Source organism: Erinaceus europaeus, chromosome 2, assembly GCF_950295315.1.
Source record: "Erinaceus europaeus chromosome 2, mEriEur2.1, whole genome shotgun sequence".
NCBI classification, from domain to species: Eukaryota; Metazoa; Chordata; class Mammalia; order Eulipotyphla; family Erinaceidae; genus Erinaceus; species Erinaceus europaeus.
Window position 1 is genome coordinate 52,351,116 of NC_080163.1, and position 25,252 is coordinate 52,376,367.

General features: G+C 40.1%; 1 protein-coding gene across 1 annotated transcript in view; it reads right to left on the bottom strand.

The window, feature by feature from the left end:
- Nucleotides 1-684: 684 nt before the first annotated feature.
- Nucleotides 685-25,252, bottom strand: part of LARS1 (leucyl-tRNA synthetase 1) — an 88,665-nt gene continuing 64,097 nt past the window's right edge. The window contains exons 29-32 of the mRNA XM_007533962.3: nt 18,703-18,807; nt 13,991-14,086; nt 8,096-8,228; nt 685-1,204 (exon numbers count right to left, since the gene is read on the bottom strand). Coding sequence (XP_007534024.1) covers nt 999-1,204; nt 8,096-8,228; nt 13,991-14,086; nt 18,703-18,807 — 540 coding nt within the window. The 3' untranslated portion in view covers nt 685-998. The remainder of the gene's footprint in view (nt 1,205-8,095; nt 8,229-13,990; nt 14,087-18,702; nt 18,808-25,252) is intronic.

Below are 25,252 nucleotides of genomic sequence, written 5' to 3' on the forward strand. Positions count from 1 at the left end.
TCAGGGAAAAGAGCCTCTCAATGTCCAACTTTAAGGTGACTATTTGAAGTTAAATAAGAAGTAAAAAGACAAATATGTAGAATATAGATAACAAAAACAAAGGATCTCCCAAAAATAATTACCAAGCTGACTCGTGGACTGTGAAAACTATAGTGGCTATTGGAGGAAACAGGTGTGGAGGGGCAGGTAGAGGGGAGAGGTAGAGGGCTCTCTTTGGTGTAGTGGCACAGAAACTTTTGGTGGCAGAACAGTGAGTTATATACACACATTGGCACAAAACTATACTACTAAAGCCTTATAACACTATAAGTCAATTTTAATAAATCAACTTTTAGAGTGCCCAACTTTAGTGTAGATAAATGAACTATTAAGTAACAAGCTTGATAAAAGCATTACGGGCGGTTAAAGGAATGCATAAAAGCTTTAAACACTCTTATAAATACAAGACCTATTTCTTCTTTTACAAATTACTTAGTGATTTTTGTGCATAATTTATATATTTGGTATGTATATGTTGTGTGTACACATGTCTGTGTGAATACAGTTGAGTCGAAATAGTCCCATTTGTTCTTTTAAAAAAAATGAGTGATCTTTCTTTTAAAAAACAAAATTAGCTGTTTGTTTTTGTTAAAGAAAACTTTAGCTCCACAGTGGATATGACTTTTTAAAAGTTATTTGATACTCTTTGTCGTTAGACACTTTTCTTTTAATCTGAAAGAGTGAGAAACAGAAATAACTTTCCCAAAGAAAAAAATAAAATATGGTACAAACTACATTTCTCTTAACGATCCCCAAAAAGGGCAAAAAAAAAAAATTTATTAGGTCTAGAAATCCAAGACTATTTGGTATAATTATGATTACATGCAGAGTTTGATGGTTAAAAAATGAGAGCTATTTAGTCAGTCCAAATGCCCAGTCGTAGAAGCTGGCTACTTGCAGACAAAATCAGAATGGCTGTTATCTCCAGAAACCAGGATCAATCTCCAAGCTGCATGAGTTCAATGAACCAGGTAGATGATTGTATCACCAATATCTGCTTGTAGCCCATTTTCAGTGAGATGGATTTTCTTGCTCATGAGGTCCACGTGAAACACAGCATGCTCAGAAATGGGGGTCTTCTCAGCATACTCTTTTCCCAGGACCGGAACTCGCCGGGGCCCCAACAGTGGGTCATCAAATCTCATCAGTTTCACTTTGGAAAGGTCTAAAGCAAGAGAATAATTTATTGATATGAGCATTTGTTTACAGTAACTGACTCAAAAGCATGCCCGGGTAGTATAATTCATGACTGAAGCACATTACTCTTTTCTAAAAGATTTACTTAATTTTATGAGGCAGAGAGACGGAGAGGAAAACACCAGAGCACTGTTCGGCTACCTGCAGTGCTGGGGATCAACCCAGGGTTTCACACATGCAAACCCTGTAACCAACCCATGGAATCACCTCCTTAGTCATTGGTATTTTATTTTCATCAGATTATTCCATACGGCACAATTTCAGAAAGCAAGATAAATCTAATAACTCTTCATTCTCTTGTCAGTTTTTGCCCAGATCAAAAAATTGTGAAAGACTCATATATAAGACATCTCCTGGAATTATAAACCAAGAGGAATGACTGAGTACATTTTTGAGTAAAGGTAATACTCAATATGATCTTTCAAATAATTTTTAAATACAAAAATGAATCATTTTTCAGAATATCAGATAGTCTGAAACATATTTATCCTTCTTATCTTGCTTCTTGGAATATGTAAAAACCAAGAGGGCCCAGGTGGTGGCATACCCAGCTGGCACACACATTACCATACTTAAGGACCTGAGTTCAAAGCCCCAGTACCTATGTGTGTGTGTGCATGTGCTGGTGGCGGTTGGAGGTGCAGGTGTACTTTATGAGCAGTGGAGCTCTGTAGATATCTCTCTCTCTCTCACACACACTCACACACACTCACACACACACACACACATACATACACCTACACACATACACACACACACACACACACACACACACACACACACACACACACACACCCCTATCTCTCATCTTCTATCAAAAAGGAAGGGGGTGGCCATCAGAAGTGGTACAGCCATACAAGTACTGAGCCGCAGATCTAGTTCTGGTAGTAATGAATAAATCGTTCTGTACGCATTGCAGCTTACTTTGGAAGATACTTTTGGAACAGGAATTACCTTAACTAAGAGAGGAAAAAAAAAAAAACGTATCAACAGCTTCTTGGTTTTGCTCAAAGAAGAAAGTATCTGTGTTGCAAGACAACAAGAAATTAGGAGAGAAGAGGAAGGACAGGGGAAAGTCGGCCTTTCAGAGTTTTAAGCCTCTGGATGAGCTCCAACTCTCCCTTCCCTACTTGAGATTTTCCTGATCTACTCCTGTGCAAGCTGGTAAAATGGATCCTGGCAAAGAAAGCACTTGTCCCTTGGACAAATTTATAATCTAGCCAATCCTGCCAACAACTAAGCATGAAAGAAATGAAATTTCAGCAATTCTGAGACCTCCCAACATGGTTTTGTTTTATATGATGGTGATATTTATTTATTTTTAGAATGGTAATCAATGACTATAAATGCCGATCTGGGTTACAGCTAACACTAAAGTGTGGCATGGCTAGTTATGCTCTACCTGATCCACTGACTCAGAGGCTATTTTCAAAATCACTTTCCACCCCTTTTTAAAGCAGATCACTGGGTGGTCTGTGAGCTATATACTTCCTCGTGTTCCCTCACGAGTATGAATCTTAGCATGAGAGGGATAAAAGATAAAAGGAGACATTAATGCAGCTAGAGGCTATGCCAGGAGAACAAGTTATCCAGGCATTCTGGTTTCTTTGGGAAACAAAGATTGAAGAACTGCAAGTTTACAGTAGGGATCTTAGGGCTTATAGAGCAATTACCTGCTACTACCATAAAAGCAAAACCTGCCCCAAGATTCTCTAGAGAGTATCTGCAGAGACTGCCAATCTATTCCCAGATATAGCATACATAGTACAAGGCCTGAACATTAAAATGGGAAAGGAGCAGGTACAGCCTTTCTGACAGCTGTGATCTTATTGGGGGTATGGAGGGGGACTATACAGTTCATTTGAACAGCAACTGAAATTCAACATGTACACAGGTGATACCAAATATTTTACAACGAAAGCAGTGACTAGTCCTGCTGGTAGATTTTATGTGACAAGATGTTTTATTATTTTTTACTAAGTGGCCTCTGTCTCTCTCTACAACAGATCTTCCTGAGTACTGCAAGAGATTCTGAATCAAATTATTTCAAAGAAGTTCTAACAATCAGGCTTCTAAGTGACAAAACACACTGGCTTTGATGTTTCACTGTGTAGTTCATTACTGCCAATAAATTCGCGGCGCAGTCTGAGTGCTTTTGCTATCTTTTCTTATCCCAGACCTCTCTTATTAATGAAAATGTTGAAATTTAAGTCTGCAACTACATAAGATTTAAGGCACTTAGAGAAAAGATGAGAGTGATTGAAAGTCTCCAAGGATTGATAATGTGAAATGGAGCCTTTCACCTCCAAGTGATTAGTTCATATGTGGCATGGGTTGTGAGTGATTTAAAGTCATTATCATCAAACAGAAGCTCAGTGGCCTTTGTGGAGTGAAATGATGATTGTAGTCCAGTTCCTCCTGGACTTAGATCATAATCACCCTGAATACAATTGGCACTAATTGGATGACTTGCCAGCCATTGCAGCAGGCAGACTAAGAAGTAAGTGACTGAATTTCACTCCTTCCCCATCTCATAGACTCAATACACTCAACCCCCTTAGATATCAAAGCATCCTGAGGGCTTTTGGAACAGTTTCAAGGTTAGAGTTCTTCTGTAGATCCTTGGAGGAATATCAATTTCCAACTTTCCCCAACAATTCTATTTTCTAAAACTCATAGTAGCTTGAAAAATTCACACCAAACTTGGAGCACATTGTGGGTAATATCATTCACAGCTAGTATGAAAAAGGATGTAAAAATTATGCCAGAGGCTGAGGGAGAAATGACAAGAGATGGAAAACACATTTCAGTACAATTTAGAAGAAGTTGGTGCTGTATCTGAGTATATTTAAGAGAGGAAAGTTTGTGAGTTGGGCAGTAGCACAGCGCGTTAAGCGCACGTGGTGCAAAGCAAGGGCCAGCGGGAGGATCCCGGTTCAAGCCCCTGGCTCCCCACCAGCAGGGGAGTCGCTTCACAGACAGTGAAGCAGGTCTGCAGGTGTCTATCTTTCTCTCCCCCTCTGTCTTCCCCTCCTCTCTCCATTTCTTTCTGTCCTATCCAACAATGATGACATCAATAACAACAACAATAATAACTATAATAACAATAAAAACAAGGGGAATAAATAAATATTTTAAAAAGAGGCAAGTTTAACTTTATATAATAAATTTTCAATACAGGAGATATATTTTCTAGTGTGCTATAATCTCATAATAATCCTATTCAGTGGGGGCCAGGTGGTGGCTCACCTGGTTGAGAGAACATGTTACAAAGAGCAAGGGCCCAGGTTCAAGCCCCTGATCCCTATCTGCAGGGGGGAAACTTCACAAGTGGTGAAGCAGTGCTGCAGGTGTCTCTCTCCCTCTCTCCCCCCTTCCTCTCAATTTCTTGCTGCTTTTTTTTTTTTTCTGCCTCCAGGGTTATCACTGGAGCTCAGTGCCTGCACTATGAATCCACTGCTCCTGGAGGCCATTTTTTCCCTTTTGTTGCCCTTGTTGTTGTTCTTAATGTTGTTGTTATTGCTATCGTTATTGTTGGAGAGGATAGAGAAATTGAGAGAGGAAGAGAAGACAGAGAGAGGGAGAGAAAGATAAGACACCTGTAGACCTGCTTCACCACCTGTGAAGCAACCCCCCTGTAGGTGGAGAGCCAGCAGCTCGGTGCCTCGAACCGGGATCCTTACGCCAGTCCTTGCACTTCACACCATGCGCACTTCACCTGTTGTGCCACCGCCCAGTCTCCAATTTCTTGCTGTCTCTATCCAATAAGTAAATAAATATAATAAAATTTTTTAAAGTAAATAAATAAACAATCCTGTCCAGGGATCCACACAAATATCCATTTTCTTTAAAAGTCATCACAATGTTCTTCTAAGTTCAGTTACTCACACAGCAAAATCAATCTTACGACTTCAGAATATAGGCTATAGAACAGCCAGTGAAAGGCCACAAGATTATTTTCTATAGGCTCAGATTTTGAAATTTTCAAATTCTGATATTTGTGGTATCCAAGTCCTAAGGTTGCCCCTGCTCTCTACATTACTAGGAGAACATGACTGTAACAGCATGAATACATCCTGGAGATTTCTGCAAAGTGAAACCAGATACAAAAGGGCAAATATCATATGTTATCACTTATATAAATATATCTCAAATTCTTAAATACACAGAAGCAGAAAGGAGAAGAACTGACACCAGAAAGCAGAGGGAGATAGAATGGGGAACTGTTATTTAACAGGTATAGTGCTTCAGTTTGGAAGGATGAAAAAACTGTAGACAAGAGAAAGTGTGAGTGCTGTATAACAATGTGACTGTACCAGTAACAATGAAATATAGTTACAGTGATCAATGTCAAGTAATGTATATTTTATCACAATTTTTAAAATGTCTACAAACAGGAAACTCTCCAGTCCCAATAAACAGTATATACTGAAACAAATATTTGTGTTGCTCCTGCTAGTACACTCTTCCCTCCATGCTTCACAGGTATAATTTCAAGGACAGATACAAACAGTAAGTTTCTCTGTCAAGTCAACTCTGATCACCAACAGCTGGAAATAATCTCACCTTTTTTCTGTGTTGAAAGTTTTAGTATCTCTCTTACTGCAGTCAGCAGTTTCTCCTTACATTGTGACTACATACTTAATAGCTTAATTGCTTTTACTAGATGCAACCTGCAAATGAACAGCTCTTAAACTCCCTAGAATATACAGTATTGACACAGGAGTCTCTGTATTAATATCCACCTCTACACACATACTGCATATGATAGTGCTTCAACAAATGTCTGCTGAAAGTAAGTTCAAAAAAGCAAAATGTATATGGCAGGAAGAATTCCAAAGAACTATTTTAAGTCTCCTACGACTGCAAAATATTGTTACCCTGAATATAGGTTTCATAAATTAGGTACTTGTCTGAAATTTGTAGATCTTTCCTGAAAAACAGTATGCTGATGGAATGTGGCCTAATCAATTCTTGATTGCCAGAGAATTAAAAGGTGATGCAAAACAGAGGATCTCAATATTAATTTGTCTTCATAATTTGGAAGAAAAATAATACAGAGATACACTAATGCCCTTAACACTCTGCTCAGTCTAAGACCTGGATGAGTGTAAAGGAAAAAAAAAGCTATAAATTATATGAAATCTAATCAAAGAAGATCTTGATCTAATCTTGATTTTAAAAAAAAGTCATGTGCATATTTAACCTGGGAGCATACTGTTTAAAAGAAAGTAAGGTGGTCCGGGAGGTGGTGCAGTGGATAAAACATCAGACTCTCAAGCATGATGTCCTGAGTTCAATCCCCAGTAGCACATGTACCAGAGTGATGCCTAGCTCTTTCTCTCTCCTCCTATGTTTCTCATTAATAAATAAATAAAATATTTTTAAAAAGTAAGTTCTGGAGTCATATAAAGCTGAACTTGAAGTCCTGCTCCAGGATTTGTTAGCTGAATAATACTTGCAAATTATTTGGACTTCTTTGGCCTCCCTTTTATCAATTTTTAAAAATTTATTTATTTTCCCTTTTGTTGCCCTTGTTGTTTTTTGTTGTTGTTGTAGTTATTGTTGTTACTGATATCGTCGTTGTTAGACAGGACAGAGAGAAATGGAGAGAGGAGAAGAAGACAGAGAGGGACAGATAAAGATAGACACTTGCAGACCTACTTCACCACTTGTGAAGCAACGCCCCTGCTGGGGGCTCAAACCAAGATCCTTACACCGGTCCTTGTGCTTCGTGCCACATGCGCTTAACCCAATGTGCTACCATCCAACTGCCCCCTTTTATCAATTGTTAAAGGAGGGTGATAAAAATAATAAATAAATAATTCTAAAAGTAAGGTCATGATAGTAATACCCTCTTCATGATAGGGTCATAAAAGGATTATTTGGTAATACGCAGCAAATAATCAATTAACTTTTACTGTTTCCTTTCCTTTGTCAGGAACAACCTCAGTTGGCCAGGCTAGTCTGGAATACTGAGGGCATGACAGATGAGTGTTTATGGAAGTTGTGGTATTTTCTTTTGCTACAATCTGGATGGAACCTGAAGGAAGCATGTTAAGTGAAAAAAGCCAGGAAGGAGAAAGATGAACACCAGATGATGTCACTCACAGGTGGGACTTGAGAAACAAAGAAAGAGAAAATGCAGGGTCAAGTATTAATTTGCTGTGTCTATAGCAACAGACCCAAGAATTCTGAAGAGTGAAGGAGAAAGAGAGTTGAAGCAGGGGTGGAGCTCAGTATCCTATGATGAAGAGGACAAGTTGTGTGGAGGGTGTGGTGTGTTGACACCTATTGTGGGGAGATATGAATCCAAGGACTTGTGACAAAAGCCTTATAAATCAACAAAGTAATAAAGGATAAATACCCTCAATAAAGTAATAAAAAATAAAGGAATATTCCGGGTATGTGTTCTTTAATCCGTAAGACTTGAAAGAGCAGTTACTATTTTAAAGCTAGAAGCCCTGGGAAAAATATCTATTTCCTTGTCTTATTGAAAAAAAAAAGGGGGGGTGAGGAGGGTAGATATCATAATGGTTATGCAAAGAGACTCTCATGCCTGAGGCTCCTAAATCTCAGGTTCAATCCCTGCTCCACCATAAGCCAGAGTTGAGCAGTGTTCTGGTAAAAAACAACAACAAAAAAAACTACTTGTTTAAAGCTTAAGTGACAAGACCAGGTCACCAAACTACCTAGTCACATTATTTCAAAGAGAATACAAGTTTCCTGATTCTGGACCCAATAGTCTCCAGACATTACACAGCTGTCTCTAAGCAAACCAGCTACTTTTATTTCTCCTTCCTGCTTACAACTCACCAAATCCACAGACACTGTCAAATATTTTAGGGAAGCCATTCACCTTTGATTCCTCGGTCCATTTTCATTAAACGTCTGATTATAGAGTCTCGATTATCTCCTTGCCTGATTTCAATTTTGGTGGAGAAGTGGCCATTGGACGGCTGGGGATTCACTAAGGACACTGACACACCAGGCTAGAAAATAAAGAGAAATATGATTTTAATACTGCTGAGGGAGAGGGAAACTGCTACTTTTTTTCTTTTTTAATTTTTTATTTATAAAAAGGAAACACTGACAAAACTATGGGATAAGAGGGATACAACTCCATACAATTCCCACCACCAGGACTCTGTATCCCATCCCCTCCCCTGATAGCTTTCCTATTCTTTAACCCTCTGGGAATACGGACCCAGGGTCATTGTGGGGTGTAGAAGGTGGAAGGTCTGGCTGCTGTAATTGCTTCCCCGATGAACATGGGCATTAACAGGTTGATCCATACTCCCAGCCTGCCTCTCTCTTTCCCTAGTAGGGTGGGGCTTTGGGGAATCGAGCTCCAGGACACATTGGTGGGGCTGTCTGTCCAGGGAAGTCTGGTTAGCATCATGCTAACTAGCATCTGGAACCTGGTGGCTGAAAAGAGAGTTAACATATAAAGCCAAACAAGTTGTTGACTAATCATGAACCTAAAGACTAGAGTAGTGCAGATGAAGAGTTGAGGGGGGAGGGGTGTCTCAAGATGGCGATTTGAAGCTGCCGTGAGCTCCAAACAAAAGCAGCTTAGTACCTGGGATTCTCTGGATAGGGTAGGATACTGGGCTGTCTGTAGGACAATGAACACGGGCTAGTCAGGGTGACACCAAAATAGAGTCCCATAACTCACTCTTGGGCTGACAAACAGAGGCCAAAAGGACAAACAAAGGAAAATCTTTTTGGCTTTATTATCGAACTCACCCCACCCCCACCCCAGAAACAGCCTCCAGGGGCTGGGAAGCCCCTTATAACAGGCTTCCCGCTGAGCTATTTTCTTTACCAAGATTCCTGGCTCACCACAGTGTCATTCCAAACCTTTTTCTCTTTCTTTTCCCCTTTCTTTTTAGGTGGCTGGAGCTCTGTTTGAGTGACAAAATATCTGACCCATCAGAGCCTCAGCCCTGTCTGGGAAAGTCTACCTAGAGGTTTCTTTTCTTTTCTTGTTGGATACTTTTTATAATTGGCAGTCTTTGCTCAGGCTACCTGCAGCCAATGCAGAACAGTCCAGCAGCAGACTGTTAGGGTTTTTCACTCTATTTTCTTTACTTTTATTATTATTACTATATACACGTGTCCCTTTTCTCTCCTCCTTTCTCTGTTTTGTTTTGTTTTGTTTTTAAACCAATGAAAGACAGATTTAATTTTGAGCTGGGGACATTGTCCATGTTTTCTATGCATGAGGTCCTGGATTTGATCCCCATAACCCAACTCCCCAAGGGAAAGAAAAAGGGAAAGAAAAAAAAAAAGCACAGGGGGCCAGGAGACAGATCACCCAGCAGAGCGCATACTTTACCATGTATGAGGACCCAGGCCTGAGCCCCAGCCACCCTATGAGAGCACTGCGCAAAGAGGAACTTTTGCAAGTGGTGACGTGATATTGTGGTGTCTCTGTCTAGCTCTTCCTTTCTGTCTCTACATGAAAAAAAAAAAAAATCAGAGTAGGGCACCAAAGTAAAAACCCTGGGTTGAGGATGACAGTGGATGTTCAGCTTCATGGGAGGTGGTAGTGGAATGGGACAGTCTTTTGGTGGTGAGAATGTTGTTTATGTACACTCCTATTAGTTTGTAGTCATATAAATCACTATTTAAGTAATAAGAGAGTTTTTATTTATCCAATAAAAACTGATAGGATGTCTCAAACTTTTTAAAGCACAGACTGAGTCTTCTTAATACACAGGCTGAGTCTTTGATATATTGACTCTCTTAAAAGCTTAGTCCAGGGAGAACAGAAGTAACCGGTAGCATAGCTATATACAAATAATGTCAAAGGACATAAAATATGGTGATGTTGTGTATGATACAGCAAATCCTAACAAAGGGATTTACCAAATAATGTGATTATAGCAATAACTATCAACCCAATTGCCACATAATGTGATTATAGCAATAACTATCTATTGTCTTCTTAAACACTAAGACAATAGGAACCTCCCACTTCCTCTATAGAGCCAATATTCCCCCAGTCCTGGAACCTCTGGGGTGGGGCTCACTTTCCTGCATGCTTCTCTCAAGTCAGGCCAAATGATATTGCATCTGCTGATCCCAACCTAATCAATGCAACAAGTACCACCTCAGCATGCTTCACTTCAGACAATGTTCAGAGACATCAGGCATGGAAATGTCAACCGCTCACCCTCATTACTCGTAGGGTGAGACCTTTGCTTTCATAGTATTCTCTAATTCCATTCCAGGAGGTTCACTTCCTAACAAAGTCCCAAACCTAGATATAGACCAATATCCGTAAGACAGAGCATATGTTCACATGTATCCATAAATTAGGGCAAAATATATACCTGAAAGCAAAAATACACAATAGTCTGTAGTGAGTCAGTATCAAGTTCATAATGAAATAGTGTCTACTTAGACTTAGATACCCTCCTACTTCCTATTACAGTTCTCTCACTCACTCCAAAGCTAACCTTATCAAAGCAAGGACTGCAAAAGCTGAATAAGGGCAAGAGACTGGCATACTTTAACGATGACTCTTTAGTCACTATCAGGCCATTCCACCAGCTGGGGCCCTAATTGGGGAGTCCTGAGATTCCCAAACAGACATGATGGCCCTAGACATCAAATAAATTCCTCTCTCCATTGTTACCAGTCATCTCTATCAGGAACAACAAAACAGATCTCTTTGTGGGTCCCCATAGGACCTTGCCCTCAACTTGGATCAACAATGGTAGAGAATGTTCCATCCTCCAAAAGGAGGATGGACAACATACTCTATGCTACACCTGAGGAAGATTGGTCAATATTGGGGCATGCAGAAGTCACACAGGCTCCTAAGCTGATTATAGGCCCCAGATCACATCAAATCATTAGGGTTTACAGTCAACAATATTTATACCCCTTTCCCATATTAGGGAACTACTCTGTTCCCTGACCCAGCTTTCCGGTCCTTTTCTAGCCATGACATCATCTCCCCAGACAATAACTTGGATCCACCTGTATATTAGGTTTCAGGTTCAGGGGAAAAAAGAAAAAGGAAAAAAAAAAAAAAAAACTAGTATAGCCACAGGCCCTTTGGAATTTAACTAAAATATGCCTACTAGCTATCTACAAAATGGAGAATGCCCCAACTCTTCATCTGCACTATTCCAGCCCTTAGTTCCATGACTGGTCAACAATTTGTTTGGCTTTGTATATAAACCCTCTTTTCAGCCACCAGGTTCCAGATGCTAGTATGATGCTGACCAGAATTCCCTGAACAGACACCCCCCTAATGTGTCCTGAAGCTCTGCTTCCCTAGAGCCCTTCCCCACTAGGGAAAGAGAGAGGCTGTCTAGGAGTATGGATAGACCAGTCAACGCCCATGTTCAGCAGGGAAGCAATTACAGAAGCCAGACCTTCCACCTTCTGCAACCCACAATGACCTTGGGTCCATACTCCCAGAGGGTTAAAGAATAGGAAAGCTATCAGGGGAGGGGATGGGATATAGAGTTCTGGTGATGGGAATTGTGCAAAGTTGTATCCCTCTTATCCTATGGTTTAGACAATGTTTCCTTTATATAAATAAAAAATTATTAAAAAAAAAAAAAAAAAAAGGAAACAAAGAGTCTGTCAGGAGTGCCATGGAATCACACAGGAACCAAATATGCTCTTAACTCTGGCAAGATTTAGTTTAAGCCTAAGGAATACTCAAATAGGAAAGATGTGCATGGCTCATGCTCACACAGAGCATTGCCTAGGTAAAACTTACTATGATATATACTACTATATATATATTACTATGATATAGATAGACAGGACATATACATTATGATATATATCCTAGATATTTATGATAATACTTTATTTTATAGCCAACACAAATTACTAAATATCTATTATCAACCAGGCATTGGACTAAGCACTTTATTAGAAATTATTCCTATATTCTGAGTTTTTTTAATTGAACTAACCTTACATTTTAGCATTATATAAGCTACATGTATACATAATTAAAAATCAATGAGTGCAAATATTACATTAAGTTCACCACTGCAAGTTTAATTCCTTTTTTATTTAATTACTTTTGGAGAGAGAAGATGAGAGGGAAGAGGGAAATAAGGTAAGGCAGGGGTAAGAAAAGGAGAGGAAAGAGGCAGTGAGGGAGGGAAGATGGAAGGAAGGAAGGAAGGAAGGAAGGAAGGAAGGAAGGAAGGAAGGAAGGAAGGAAAGAAGAAAGGAAGGAAGGAAAGAAGGAAAAGAGATGAGATCTGTAGCATCTTTTCACCATTCATGAAGCCTTCCCCCTGTGGGTAGGGACCAGGGACTTGAACCCAGGTCCACGGGCACTATAATATGTGTGTTCAACCAGGTGCACCAACCCCCAGCCCCCTAAAAGTACAATTCTATACTTAGATATTCGTTTCCCTTTTTTTTAATTTTTATTTTCTTTATTTATTGTATAAAGACAGCCAGAAATCAAGAGGGAAGTGGGTGATAGAGAGAGAGAGACCTGAAACACAGCTTCACCACTCATGAAACTTTCCCCTTACAGGGGGGGAACCAAGGGCTTGCATAATGTAACATGCGCACTCAACCAGGTGTGCTATCACTCAGCCCCTCCTTTGTCATTTTTGTTTTAATTTACCCACACTTTGTCCATCTGGTTACCACCAACTGGTCTTACAGTCCAAAAGTTCATTTTTGTTTTATTTATTTCATAAAGATATCTCCTTAACAGCCCTTTTCAGAGATAAGAAGCTAAAAACTAGAAAGATGAACATAGTTGTTCTAGGTCACCTAGCCAACAAAATACAGAGTCAGTACCAAACACAATTCTGTGCTATATTCTCTCTACATTTTATAAAATATATAGTCAAAGACACTAATTATTTTTATGATCTCTCACAATTACAGTCCACCAGATTTTTATCAAATGCTGCCATCTGAAAGGTTTTTTTTTTTTTTTCAGAGTGAATAAATATAATCTCCCCCAACTTCAAAACCTGTTTGTCTTTATTATGGCCAAGAAATGAGAAAAAAATTAAATAGCGGGGAGTCAGGCGGTAGCGCAGCGGGTTAAGCGCACGTGGCGCCAAGCGCAAGGACCGGCATAAGGATCCCGGTTCGAGCCCCCAGCTCCCCACCTGTAGGGGAGTCACTTCACAGGCGGTGAAGCAGATCTGCAGGTGTCTTTCTCTCCCCCTCTCTATCTCCCCCTCCTCTCTCCATTTCTCTCTGTCCTATCCAATGACAACAACAACAACAATAATAATAACCACAACAAAGATAAAAAATAAAATAAAATAAAATAGCAACCCTAGCAAGACTTAGAACGAGACGTGAGTCTATCTCATGCCAGAAACCAAAATTTTTGGACAGCATTATTAAACTAACACACATCTGAGGTAATGGAAGGTCTTTTTCACTGTTTTAAGTCTTACATTTCAATGTCCAGTGTACTTTCACAAAAACCAGGCTCTGAAAAATCATATCTTTATTTTTAAATCCCACAATAATAACGGATGCAATCCATGGTGGTAAGGAAAAGTAAATATTGGACCAAGTGGAAAACTGGAAGACCTCAGATCCAGAAAGATTTCTATCAAATTACATGGTCAGAACCAAACCAGCCACTTAACTTCTCAGGCCTTTCTTCCTTCCATCTTAAGAATGATGGATTTAGATGGACTTAGATGTAACGATCTCTGGGGGGGTTTTGGGTTTTTTTTTTCCTACCTCTAAAATGCAATGATTCTGTGAGATTCTTTCAACTTACTTCTGTTCTGAAAACATTAAGTGGTTTTCCAGGACAGCATTCTTCCCTGATTTTATCTTCTGCTTCAGAGGCAAACTTGACTTCTATGTGTTCTAGCTAAAGGGGGGGAGGGGAGACAAAAAAAATGGAAGTTATTAGTAACACTTAATATGATTGAGATTAACCACTGTATCATCTCACCAAAAAACAAAACTAGGTTCTCCACTTAACATGAAATGGTCTTGCAATTTTATTATTTTCCACATAAATATTAAGTGAAATCTGTAATCAATTACGCAACACTCATTTTAGATGTTTCACAGTATTATTTATATAGCCATGTTTGTCATTTTCTAAAATGAAATCTGATATCTGTCCACTGTATAAGAGAAGATGAAAATCATCGTAAAAGGCTTTCACTTAAAGTCCAAAAATGCATTTGAGAATAAAAATACTTCCAAAGAAGTAGAAAAACTCGTAAACATACAGCATATGCCTAATTATAGAATGACCCTAAAGAGTTTTTGTTGCCCTAGTGAAGAAAAGTGTTTTTTACACACACACACACACACACACACACACACACACACACACACACACAGACATATTTTAATACAAAGGGTCATTAAGATAGTTCTCCAAGGATACCCACTTTGCCATAAGCATGACCTAGGTTCAAGATCTAGCACCACATGGGTAATGCTACAGCAATGGAGGATTTTTTAAAAAAATATTTATTTATCTATTTTATATTATTATTATTACCAGGGTTATTGCTTGGGGCTTGGTGCCAGAACTACGAGCCCACTGTTCCTGGTGGTCTTTTTTATTTTTCCATTTTATTGGATAAGACAGAAAGTAACTGAGAGGAAGAAGAGGTAGAGGGAGAGAGAAAGAGAGATACCTACAGACCTGCTTCACCACTTGTGAAGCATCCTCCCTGCAGGTGGGGAGCTGGGAGCTTGAACCTAGATCCTTAAGAGGGTTCTTGTGCTTAGTACTACGTGTGCTTAGCCAGGTGCGCCACTGCCTGGCCCACTTATTTAACTATTTTATTTATCTGTGAATATAGAAAGAAATTAGGGGGGGACAGGCATAGAAAAAGATACCTTCAACATTACTTCACTGTTCTTAAGTTTGCCACCTGTAGGTTGAGACCTGGGACTTGAACCTGGGTCCTTATGCATGGTAACATTTCTGCTCTATCAGGTGTGCCACTGCCTGGTCCCTGATTTGTTGATTATTGTAAGAAATTTGTACTTTAAGTGCCATCTATCTTATCCAATGAAGGAATTTTTAGTGCTATGGTAACTCCCAATCTTTCTGCCTCTCTATTCAAATAAGAAAAGTGGCCTGAATAGTGAAATTGCACAAGTACAAGGCCACAGTTCTACAAGAAGAGGAAAAAAAATAATGGAAGTGCATAAAAATATTTTCACCTGGTGACCTGGGAAGTAGTGCAGTAGATAAAATACTGAACTCTCTTTTTCTTTTCTTTTCTTTTTTTTTCTTCAGGCACAGGGCCACAATGATAGCTAATTTAAATGAAACAAGCATACAAGCACATGAGTGTGAGATCCAGAAACAGGATGCCCTCAGTTTAATCTCTGTCATTGCATCTGCAAGGCATGTACCAGAATGATGCACTGGCTTTGTCTCCCCACCTCAATCCCCCTAGTAAATAAACTCATCTCACAAAAACAAAGTAATAATGATAATAAAATAAAAGGGAAAGATAATTCCCATGCTCTTCTGCAAGTGTTCTCCCTTTTTCTGTATTTATTTATTTACTTACTTATATTACCAGAGTACTGCTCAGCTCTAGCTATGGTGCTGCTGGGAAATGAACCTGGGACTTTGGAGCCTCAGGCATGAGAGTATCTTTGCATAAACTTTAAGCTTCTACCTCAGCCCTTTTCTCCTTATCTCTCAATCGCTCTTGCTTATATTCATATTCTCTCCCCCAACCACTTCCTCCCTCCTTTCCTATCTCTCTCTCTGTCTCTTTCCAATTCATTTTGAGCCGAGCTGAGCTCAGCTCTGGTTTATACTAGCACTGATGGTGGATCTTGGGACCTGCTTGCTGGTACAGTGCCGGTGCCAGACCCTCAGTTCTTTGTCGCCTTCTGCCCACCCCAGGGAGTCCCTGGCACATCATCAGTGTAAGTAATGTTTACTGAATCTGTGCAAGTCACATGTTCAAATGCATTGTGGAGGAATTCTGTACCCCCTATTGTCCAACAAATGCTTAGAAACAGCTGCCAAAATTGTGTTGTTTTGCGGCCTTCTTAGGGACACACAGCAAAATGCATGGGGGGAAAGAAATTCCAGCCTTTCAGTCTCAAAGCTAGAACAGGAATGGAAGCATTGCCAGTCACTGAGACTCTTCCCAGCACCCTGCTGCCATCCATCATGAGGAGGCTGGATTCCCCAGGGCCAGCCCTCAAAATGACCAGAGACTGGAGATACTGCCAGCTTGCCCTCCTTGACTCTCATTGGCCAGAGCTCACTGAGCTCTCTAGCATTAGGTCCTGAGTTCAATTCCTGGTATACATGTACTAGAGTGATATTCTAGTTTTCTTTCTCTATCATTAATAAACATATCTTTTTATAAAAATACATTCACTAATATGTAATTTTCTGCTTCAACTACTGACTAATTTATAATTACATGACATAGTATGAATTTAGAGATAGCTTTCCTTCATCCCAACTTTATTCAATCCCTAAGCCTGCATGTTTGCACAGTATCTTTTGAGTCCTCCAAAGAAAGTTTTCTAACGAAAATTATCTTTCCTTTAACTTGTCTGAGAAGTTCTTTTTTTGGTTTTTTTTTTTTTTTTTTTTTTTTTTTAGAATCTAAAAATGAGGTTGTGGCTAAGGCAAAAAGTTGGAAGAGGAAGACACTCACAAATAATGTGAACACTATTGGCAATGCTCTAGTTCTTGGCTAGGGACGTACATTCATGGGTGTTTATTATGAGACTGATTGTTTTTTAACAGCAGGACCAATGACAACATATCATAAGCTAAAGATTTTAAATAATCCAGTTCTGTGAATGTAAAGCTCAAGAGGAGAGAAAAAAGGAAGCAATTCAGAGTACCCCCCAAAATATATTTTGAAAGCATATTAAAATAAGATGTCTCAGAAGCCAGACCTTCCACCTTCTGCAACCCACAATGACCCTGGGTCCATGCTCCCAGAGGGATAGAGTGGGAAAGCTATCAGGGGAGGGGGTGGCATATATGGAGATTGGGTGGTGGGAACTGTGTGGACTTGTACCCCTCCTACCCTATGGTTTTGTTAATTAATCCTTTCTTAAATAAAAATAAATAAATAAATAAGATGTCTCCTCCAATTTTTTTTTTAATTTTCCCTTTTGTTGCCCTTGTTTTTTTTTGTTGTTGTTGTAGTTATTGATGTCATAGTTGTTGGATAGGACAGAGAGAAATGGAGAGAGGAGGGGAAAACAGAGAGGGAAAGAAAGATAGACACCTGCAGACCTGCTTCACCACCTGTGAAGCGACTCCCCTGCTGGTGGGGAGCCGGGGACTCAAACTGGGATCCTTAGACAGTCCTTGCGCTTCGAGTCACGTGTGCTTAACCCACTGCGCTACCGCCTGATTCTCCAATTTTTTTAAAAAATAATTTACTTACTTCATGAGAGAGACTGCAGAGGTAGAAAGGCTTTGCCATATCCAGTACCAGGAATCAAAGTTCAGACCTCAAATTTGCAAGTTCAGAGTTCTAGCACTGTGCCACCTCCCTGGCTCACCTCAGATAGTTAAAGAAAGTCTGGAGGGACCAGGAGGTGGCTCGGTGGGCAGAGTACATGCTTTCTATGCATGAGTTTCATTCTCAGCCCCATACATGACAAGGAGATGCTCTGGACTGTCTCATAAAAGAACAAATTGGGAATGGGGGGTTATCCAGGCATATACAGTTAGTATTTCTTAAACTTTTTTTTTTAATTATCTTTATTTCTTTGTTGGATAAAGACAGTTAGACATAGAGAGAGAAGAGGGAAGATAGAGAGGGAGAGAGACAGACACCTGCAGCACGGGGCTTCACCACTCACAAAGCTTCCTCCCCCACAGGTGGGGGACCAGGGGCTCAAACCTGGGTCCTTGTGCACTGTAACATGTTTGCTCAACCAAGTGCACCATCACCTGGCCCCAAGTTAGTATTTTATGTACAGAATAAGTGAAGCAAGATGAAAGATTACTTTTTTCTTTTAATAACTTCTATATCCACTCCTCATAATCTCCAAAAAATATGTATGACTACTGTACTTAGTAAAGGGACCAAACAGAGAAGATGAAGCTTATTAAATAGATGTATGATAAAACAGAAAGAACTGGGAATGGGCAGTCGCATACCCAGTTAAACAAACACAGTACCATGTTTAAGGACTCAGGTTTGAACCCCTGCTCCTCACTTGTAGGAAGAATGCTTCACAATTAGTGAAGGAGGTCTGTAGGTGTCTATCTTTCTTCCTCTCTACCTATCCCTTTCCTCTTCAATTTCTCTCTGTCCTATCAACTAAAAATAGAAAAGAATGTAGGGGGGTGGCAAGGGAGAGGCAAAGGGAGAGAAAGGAAGAAATGGCATCTGGGAGCGGTGCCAGCACCAAGCCCTAGTGACAACCCTGGTGGCAATTTAAAAAAAGATAAAATAAAACAAAACATGAATTATGTCTACTACAGTTAATATAATCCTTGGTCCTACTTACCTCAAGAGAATTGGTCAGGTAAACTATATTCTCCATAAGCACCACCTGTTCATCAAATTCTGACTGCAAATCCAGAACACGAGGTCCCATCTTCTCCAGATTTTCCTAAGAGTCAAAATGGTTTGGAAAACAAAATCACACTATGGATATGTTAATGACAGGGGCTAGGCAGTGGTGCACCAAGCTGAGTGCACATATTACTATCTACAAGGACCTGGGCTCAAGCCTCTAGTCCCCACCTACAAGGGGGCAGCTTCATGAGTGGGGAAGCAAGGCTGCAAGTATATCTCTTCTTCTCTATCTCCCTCTCCCCTTTTAATTTCTCTCTGTCCTATAAAAAGAAAAAAGGGCTGGGGCTCTATTCAGGGAGTCCTGAGATTCCCAAACAGACATGATGTGCATAGACCTCAACTAAATCCCTCTCTCCATTGTTACCAGTCATCATTATCAGGAACAACAAAATAGATCCTTTTGTGGGCCCCCCATAGGACCTTGCCCTCAACTTGGATCAGCATTCTCTATGCTACACCTGAGGAAGATGGGTCAATATTGGGGCAGCTTGGAATGTTCCTACTCTGGACCACAGAATGTGAGCTCAGATCTACAGGGATGCAGAGGTCACACAGGATCCTAAACTGAATATGGGCCCCAGACCACATCAAATCGATGGGGTTTACAGTCAACAATATTTATACCCTTTTCCCATATTAGGGAGCTATTCTCTTCCCTGATCCAGCCTTCTAGTCCTTTTCCAGCCAGGACATCATCTCCCCAGACAATAACTTGGATCTACCTGCGTATCAGATTTCAGGCTCAGGGGGGAAAAAAATAGTATAGCCATAGACCCTTTGGAATATAACTAAAATATGCCTACTAGCTATCTACAAAATGGAGGATGCCCCAACTCTTCATCTGCACTATTCCAGCCCTTAGGTCCATGATTGGTCAACAATTTGTTTGGCTTTGTATGTTTACTCTCTTTTCAGCCACCAGGTTCCAGATGCTAGATAGCATGATGCTGACCAGATTTCCCTGGACAGACACCCCCACCAATGTGTCCGGGAGCTCCCCTTCCCCAGAGCCCCACTCTACTAGGGAAAGAGAGGGGCAGGCTGGGATCAACCTGTCAATGCCCATGTTCAGCGGTGAAACAATTACAGAAACCAGACCTTCAACCTTCTGTATCCCATAATGACCTTGGGTCCATACTCCCAGAGGGTTAAAGAATAGGAAAGCTATCAGGGGAGGGAATGGGTTGTGGAGATCTGGTGGTGGGAATTGTGTGGAGTTGTAACCCTCTTATCCTATGGTTTTATCAATGCTTCCTTTTTACAAAGAAAAAGAAAAAGAAAAAAAAGAGGGGAGGAAGGCCACTTGGAGAAGCAGATTCATAGTGCAGGCACCAAATCCTAGCAATAACCCTAGTGGAGATAGATAGATAGATAGATAGATAGATAGATAGATAGATAGACAGATATAGAGATACAGAGATATATACAGATATATCCAAAAGATAGCTCATCTAGTAGAGTTAGAGCCTAACCACGAGTGAGGCTCCAACTTTGAGTCCTGACACCCCATGGAAGCACTACAGCAGCAGAAAAACAGAAGATGCTCCACAAGTGGAGGAGGAGTATTACGGATTCTCATTCTGTGGAGAGGAGAGGAGGGGAGAAGAAAAGGAAAGGGGAAAAAAAAAATCAGCAGACCCAGAAACCACAGGATAGAACATTCATGAGGTCCTAATAACCACAAAAAGTATGTCTGTGCACTGTATTTTCTCTAAAATAATCATTCTTCTCTCAATTGACAAAATCTTCCAATTTGAAGTCTTAAATACAACTCTATTTGCTTGCTTATGAAAAACTACTAAATCAGATCAACTATCTGTTGAAGTCTAAGATTACTACAACACTGGGGGTGGCTAGTTGGTGGTGCACTTGGTAGAGAGCACAAATTACAGTGTACAAGAACCCAGGTTCAAGCCGCTGAACCCCACCTACAGAGCAGAAGCTTAATGTGTTGCGAAATTGTGCTGCAGGTCTCTCTCTCTCTCTCTCTCTCTGGGCCCTTTCCTCCCTCCCTATCAATTTGTCTCTATCCAAAATAAATAAAATATGAAAAAGTATATAACACGATAAAGACTGGGGGAAAAAACATTTTTCAGATATATAAAAAAAAAGTTTTAGTCACTATTTACTTAAACTGATTAAGGATGCAAACACAAGGGAGTTGGGCGGTAGCGAAATGGGTTAAGCACGCGTGGCGCAAAGCGGAAGGACCTGCATAAGGATCCCGGTTCAAGCCTCCGGCTCCCCACCTGCAGGGGAGTAGTTTCACAGGCAGTGAAGCAGGTCTGCAGGTGTCTATCTTTCTCTCCCCCTCTCTGTCTTCCCCTCCTCTCTCCGTTTCTCTCTGTCCTACCCAACAATGACGACATCAATATCTACAACAATAAAACAAGGGCAACAAAAGGGAATAAATATTTAAAAAAAAAAAGGATGCAAATACAAATAATTCCTTTGATAAGGAATCAAACAAAGGTGTGAAAATATTCCTCCCAGATAGCATATCTTTAAAACAGTGTGTGGTTTGAGAGGTGACACAGTGTGTAAAGTGTTGGAATCTTGAGCATGAGGTCCTGAGTTCAATCACTGGCAACATATGTGCTAAAGTGATGCTCTGGCTCTTTATCTCAAATAAACAACTTCTTACAAAAACAAACGAACAAACAAAAAACTGGGGCCCTATTCGGGGAGTCTTGAGATTCCCAAACAGACTTGAAGGGCCTAGACCTCGAATAAATCCCTCTCTCCATTGTTACCGGTCATCTCTATCAGGAACAACACAATAGACCCCTTTGTGGGCCCCCATAGGACCTTGCCCTCAACCTGGATCAACAACCGTAGAGAATGTTCCATCCTCCGAAGGGAGGATGAACAACATACTCTATGCTACAGCTGAGGAAGATGAGTCAATATTGGGGCAGTCTGGAATGTTCCTACTCATGACCACAGAATGTGAGCTCAGATCTACAGGGATGCAGAGGTCACACAGGCTCCTAAACTGAATATGGGCCCCAGACCACATCAAATCGTTGGGGTTTACAGTCAACAATATTTATACCCCTTTCCCATATTAGGGAGCTACTCTCTTCCCTGATCCAGCTTTCTGTTCCTTCTCCAGCTATGACATCATCTCCCCAGACAATAACTTGGATCCACCTGCATATCAGATCAGATCTCAGGCTTAGGGGGGAAAAGAAAACAACAACAACAACAACTAGTATAACCATAGGCCCTTTGGAATATAACTAAAATATGCCTACTAACTATCTACAAAATGAAGGACCCCCCTCCAACTCTTCATCTGCACTATTCCAGCCTTTAGGTTCATGATTGGTCAACAATTTGTTTGGTTTTGTATGTAAACTCTCTTTTCAGCCACCAGGTTCCAGATGCTAACATGATGCTGACCAGAATTCCCTGGACAGACAACCCCACCAATGTGTCCTGAAGCTCTGCTTCCTCAGAGTCCTGCCTGGGCAAACGCTAGAAGAAGAAGAAGAGTCCTACCTGCCCCCACTAGGGAAAGAGAGAGACAGGCTGGGAGTATGAATCGACCTGTCAACGCCCATGTTCAGCAGGGAAGCAATTACAGAAGCCAGACCTTCTACCTTCTGCATCCCACAATGACCTTGGGTCCATACTCCCTGAGAGTTAAAGAATAGGAAAGCTATCAGGGGAGGGGGTGGGATATGGAGATCTGGTGGTGGGAATTGTGCAAAGTTGTACCCCTCTTATCCTATGGTTTAGTCAATGTTTCCTTCTTAAAATTAAAAATAAAAATTAAAAAATTAGTGAAAATTTAAAAGCTATCAAATAGAACAAGACATTATTAATATAGAAAATTCTAAAGATATCCTTGCAAATGTAAACTTTTTATAAATGTTCTATTATCAGCATAAAAATCCCAGTTTGAGCCCCTGGCTCCCCATCTTCAGGGAGGTCATTTCACAAGTGGTAAAGCAGGTCTGCAGGTATCTAGTTTTCTCTCCCCGTCTTCCCCTCCCCTCTCAATTTCTCTCTGTCCTATTCAACAACAATAATATCCACTACAACAATAAAACAATCAGTGCAACAAAAGGGAAAAAATAGCCTCCAGGACTTGTGGTGCAAGCACTGAGCCCCAACAATAACCCTGGAGGCAAAAAAAAAAAAAAGTCCTAGTATGGACAGTCAAGTAGCATTATGATAATATAAAAAATGAGGTGGGGTATAGCATAATGGTTATGCAAAGAGATTTACACACCTGAGGCTCTCAAGCCCAGGTTCAATCCCCTACACCACCATAAGCCAGAGCTGAGTAGTGCTCTGATTAAAAAAAAAAAAAAAAAAAGATGATATAAAAAATTTCTTATTCTTAATTTTCTTGAATACAGGAAATAATTTCAACTCAAAATATAAACTTTGAGATTCAAGTTTTTTAAAATGTTTTTATTTATTATGGGACAGAGACAGAAAGAAATTGAGATGGCAGGGAGAGGTAGAGAGGGAAAAAGACAGAGACACTTGCAACCCTGTTACACCACTTGTGAAGCTTCCTTTTTAAAGCCTTGTTTCTTTTTAAAGCTGATTCTTGAGTCTAATATATAGCTATTTCCCAAATTAGTTTCACTAGATTCTATCAGATGATGCTATCAAAATCAAGGATTTGGGAAATAATCCAAAAGACAAGATAATCTCTATGAATTTAGCAAATTAAAGGTTTCAATTTACATTTTAGTTACTTATTTTATGTGATAGGACAGAAAGAAATTGAAATGGGAAGGGGAGACAGAGAGGGAGAGAGAAAAGCATCTGCAGAACTGCCTCACTGCTCATGAAGCTTCCCCCTGCAGTTGGGAATGGGGCCTGGAACAGGGTTCCTGAGTCATCATAATATTTATACACTCAAACTGAAGAGCCACTCCCTAACCCCCTCATTTAGATTTTTAAGAAAGTCATATTTACTAAACCTACTTCTTGACAAGTAGCATTTCTGGTGTTTAGCCTATTATTTCATTTGTTACTTACAGCATTCATAAAAGGCAGAATTTCCTCATCCTAGGCAAGATAGCTTGGATGGAATGCTTGCTTTGCCATGGGCACAACCTAGGCTCAAACCTGGCACCCACCACACTGAGGGAAATTTCAGTGCAGTGGTGTCTTTCTGTCCACTTGAAGAAGGCAGCCAGGAACAGTGACAACAACAATAAAAATAAACCATATATATATATATATATATATATATATATATGTATGTATTTTTTTTTTTTTTTGCCTCCAGGATTATCACTGGGGCTTGGTTCCCATACTAAGAATCCACTGCTCCTGGTGGCCATTTTCCCCATTTTGTTGTTGTTACTGTTGTTATTGTTGCTGGCTAGGAAATTGAGAGAGATGGGGAAGACAGAGAGGGAGAAAGACACCTGCAGACCTGCTTCACCGCTTGTGAAATGATGCCCCTGCAGGGTTGCACTTTGTGCCATTTTTGTGTTTAACCTGATGCCTTACTGCCCAGCCCCCACAAAATTATATTTTATAAAAAAAGAAAAGAAAAAGAAATCCCTCATTCTACAGAAGAGGAAACTGTGGCCCAGATAATTTAAGTGATTTGTCTATGTCCTCAAAACTGAGGAAGAATAAATAGGATTTGGACCAAATTTGCCTGACTTCAGACTCTTACATTTTAAGCAACATACAATCTCCCATTTCTCCTTATTAAGAAATCCAGTAAGTCAATTCTGCACAAATATCACCCCTTATTTACAGGGCATACTTTCCAATTCCTAATGGATGGCTAAAACTGTGGATGGTATGGAACCCTGTATTTTTTTTCCCTATATATGCCTGCCTATGTTAAAGTTTTATTTTTATTTATAAATTAGACATAATAAAGGATTAATAATAGCTAACAATAAAATGGAACAACTACAGCAATATAGTAGAATAACAGTTATGTGAGTATAATATGCCCCTCTCTCAAAATATCTTCCTGTGTTCTAGGTCCTGGGTTGGAACCTCAGTACCATGTGGGAGCACCACAGACAGCACTAGGCAGCTCCATGGAAAGTGAAGCAATGCTATGTTCTCTCTCCTCTTTCTGTCTCTCCCTCTCTCTACTTTTCCTCTTTCCCTCTTGCTCAAAAAAAAAAAAAAAGAATAGAAAATTGAGATGTGGGGGCAGGAGATCTCAGAAGTATTGTGCATACAAGGCTGAGATCATTCCATGAAAGTTTATTTTTAAAAAATGTTTATTGTTCATAATATTTTTAGATGTTGGATGACTTAACACTGGAAAGCAAAGCCACAGATAAGGGGGGACAACAATATGAAGAAAACTAAGAGTCTGACTGATGACTCTGAATGAGATTGGTGTGAGGGTTGCGGTAACTTCAAATCAAGAAACATTTGACAATATCTGGAAACATTTTTGATTGTCACATTTTGAAAGTGAGGGAAGAAGTTCTACTGACATCTAGTGGCTAGAAGCCAAAGGAGACTTTAAC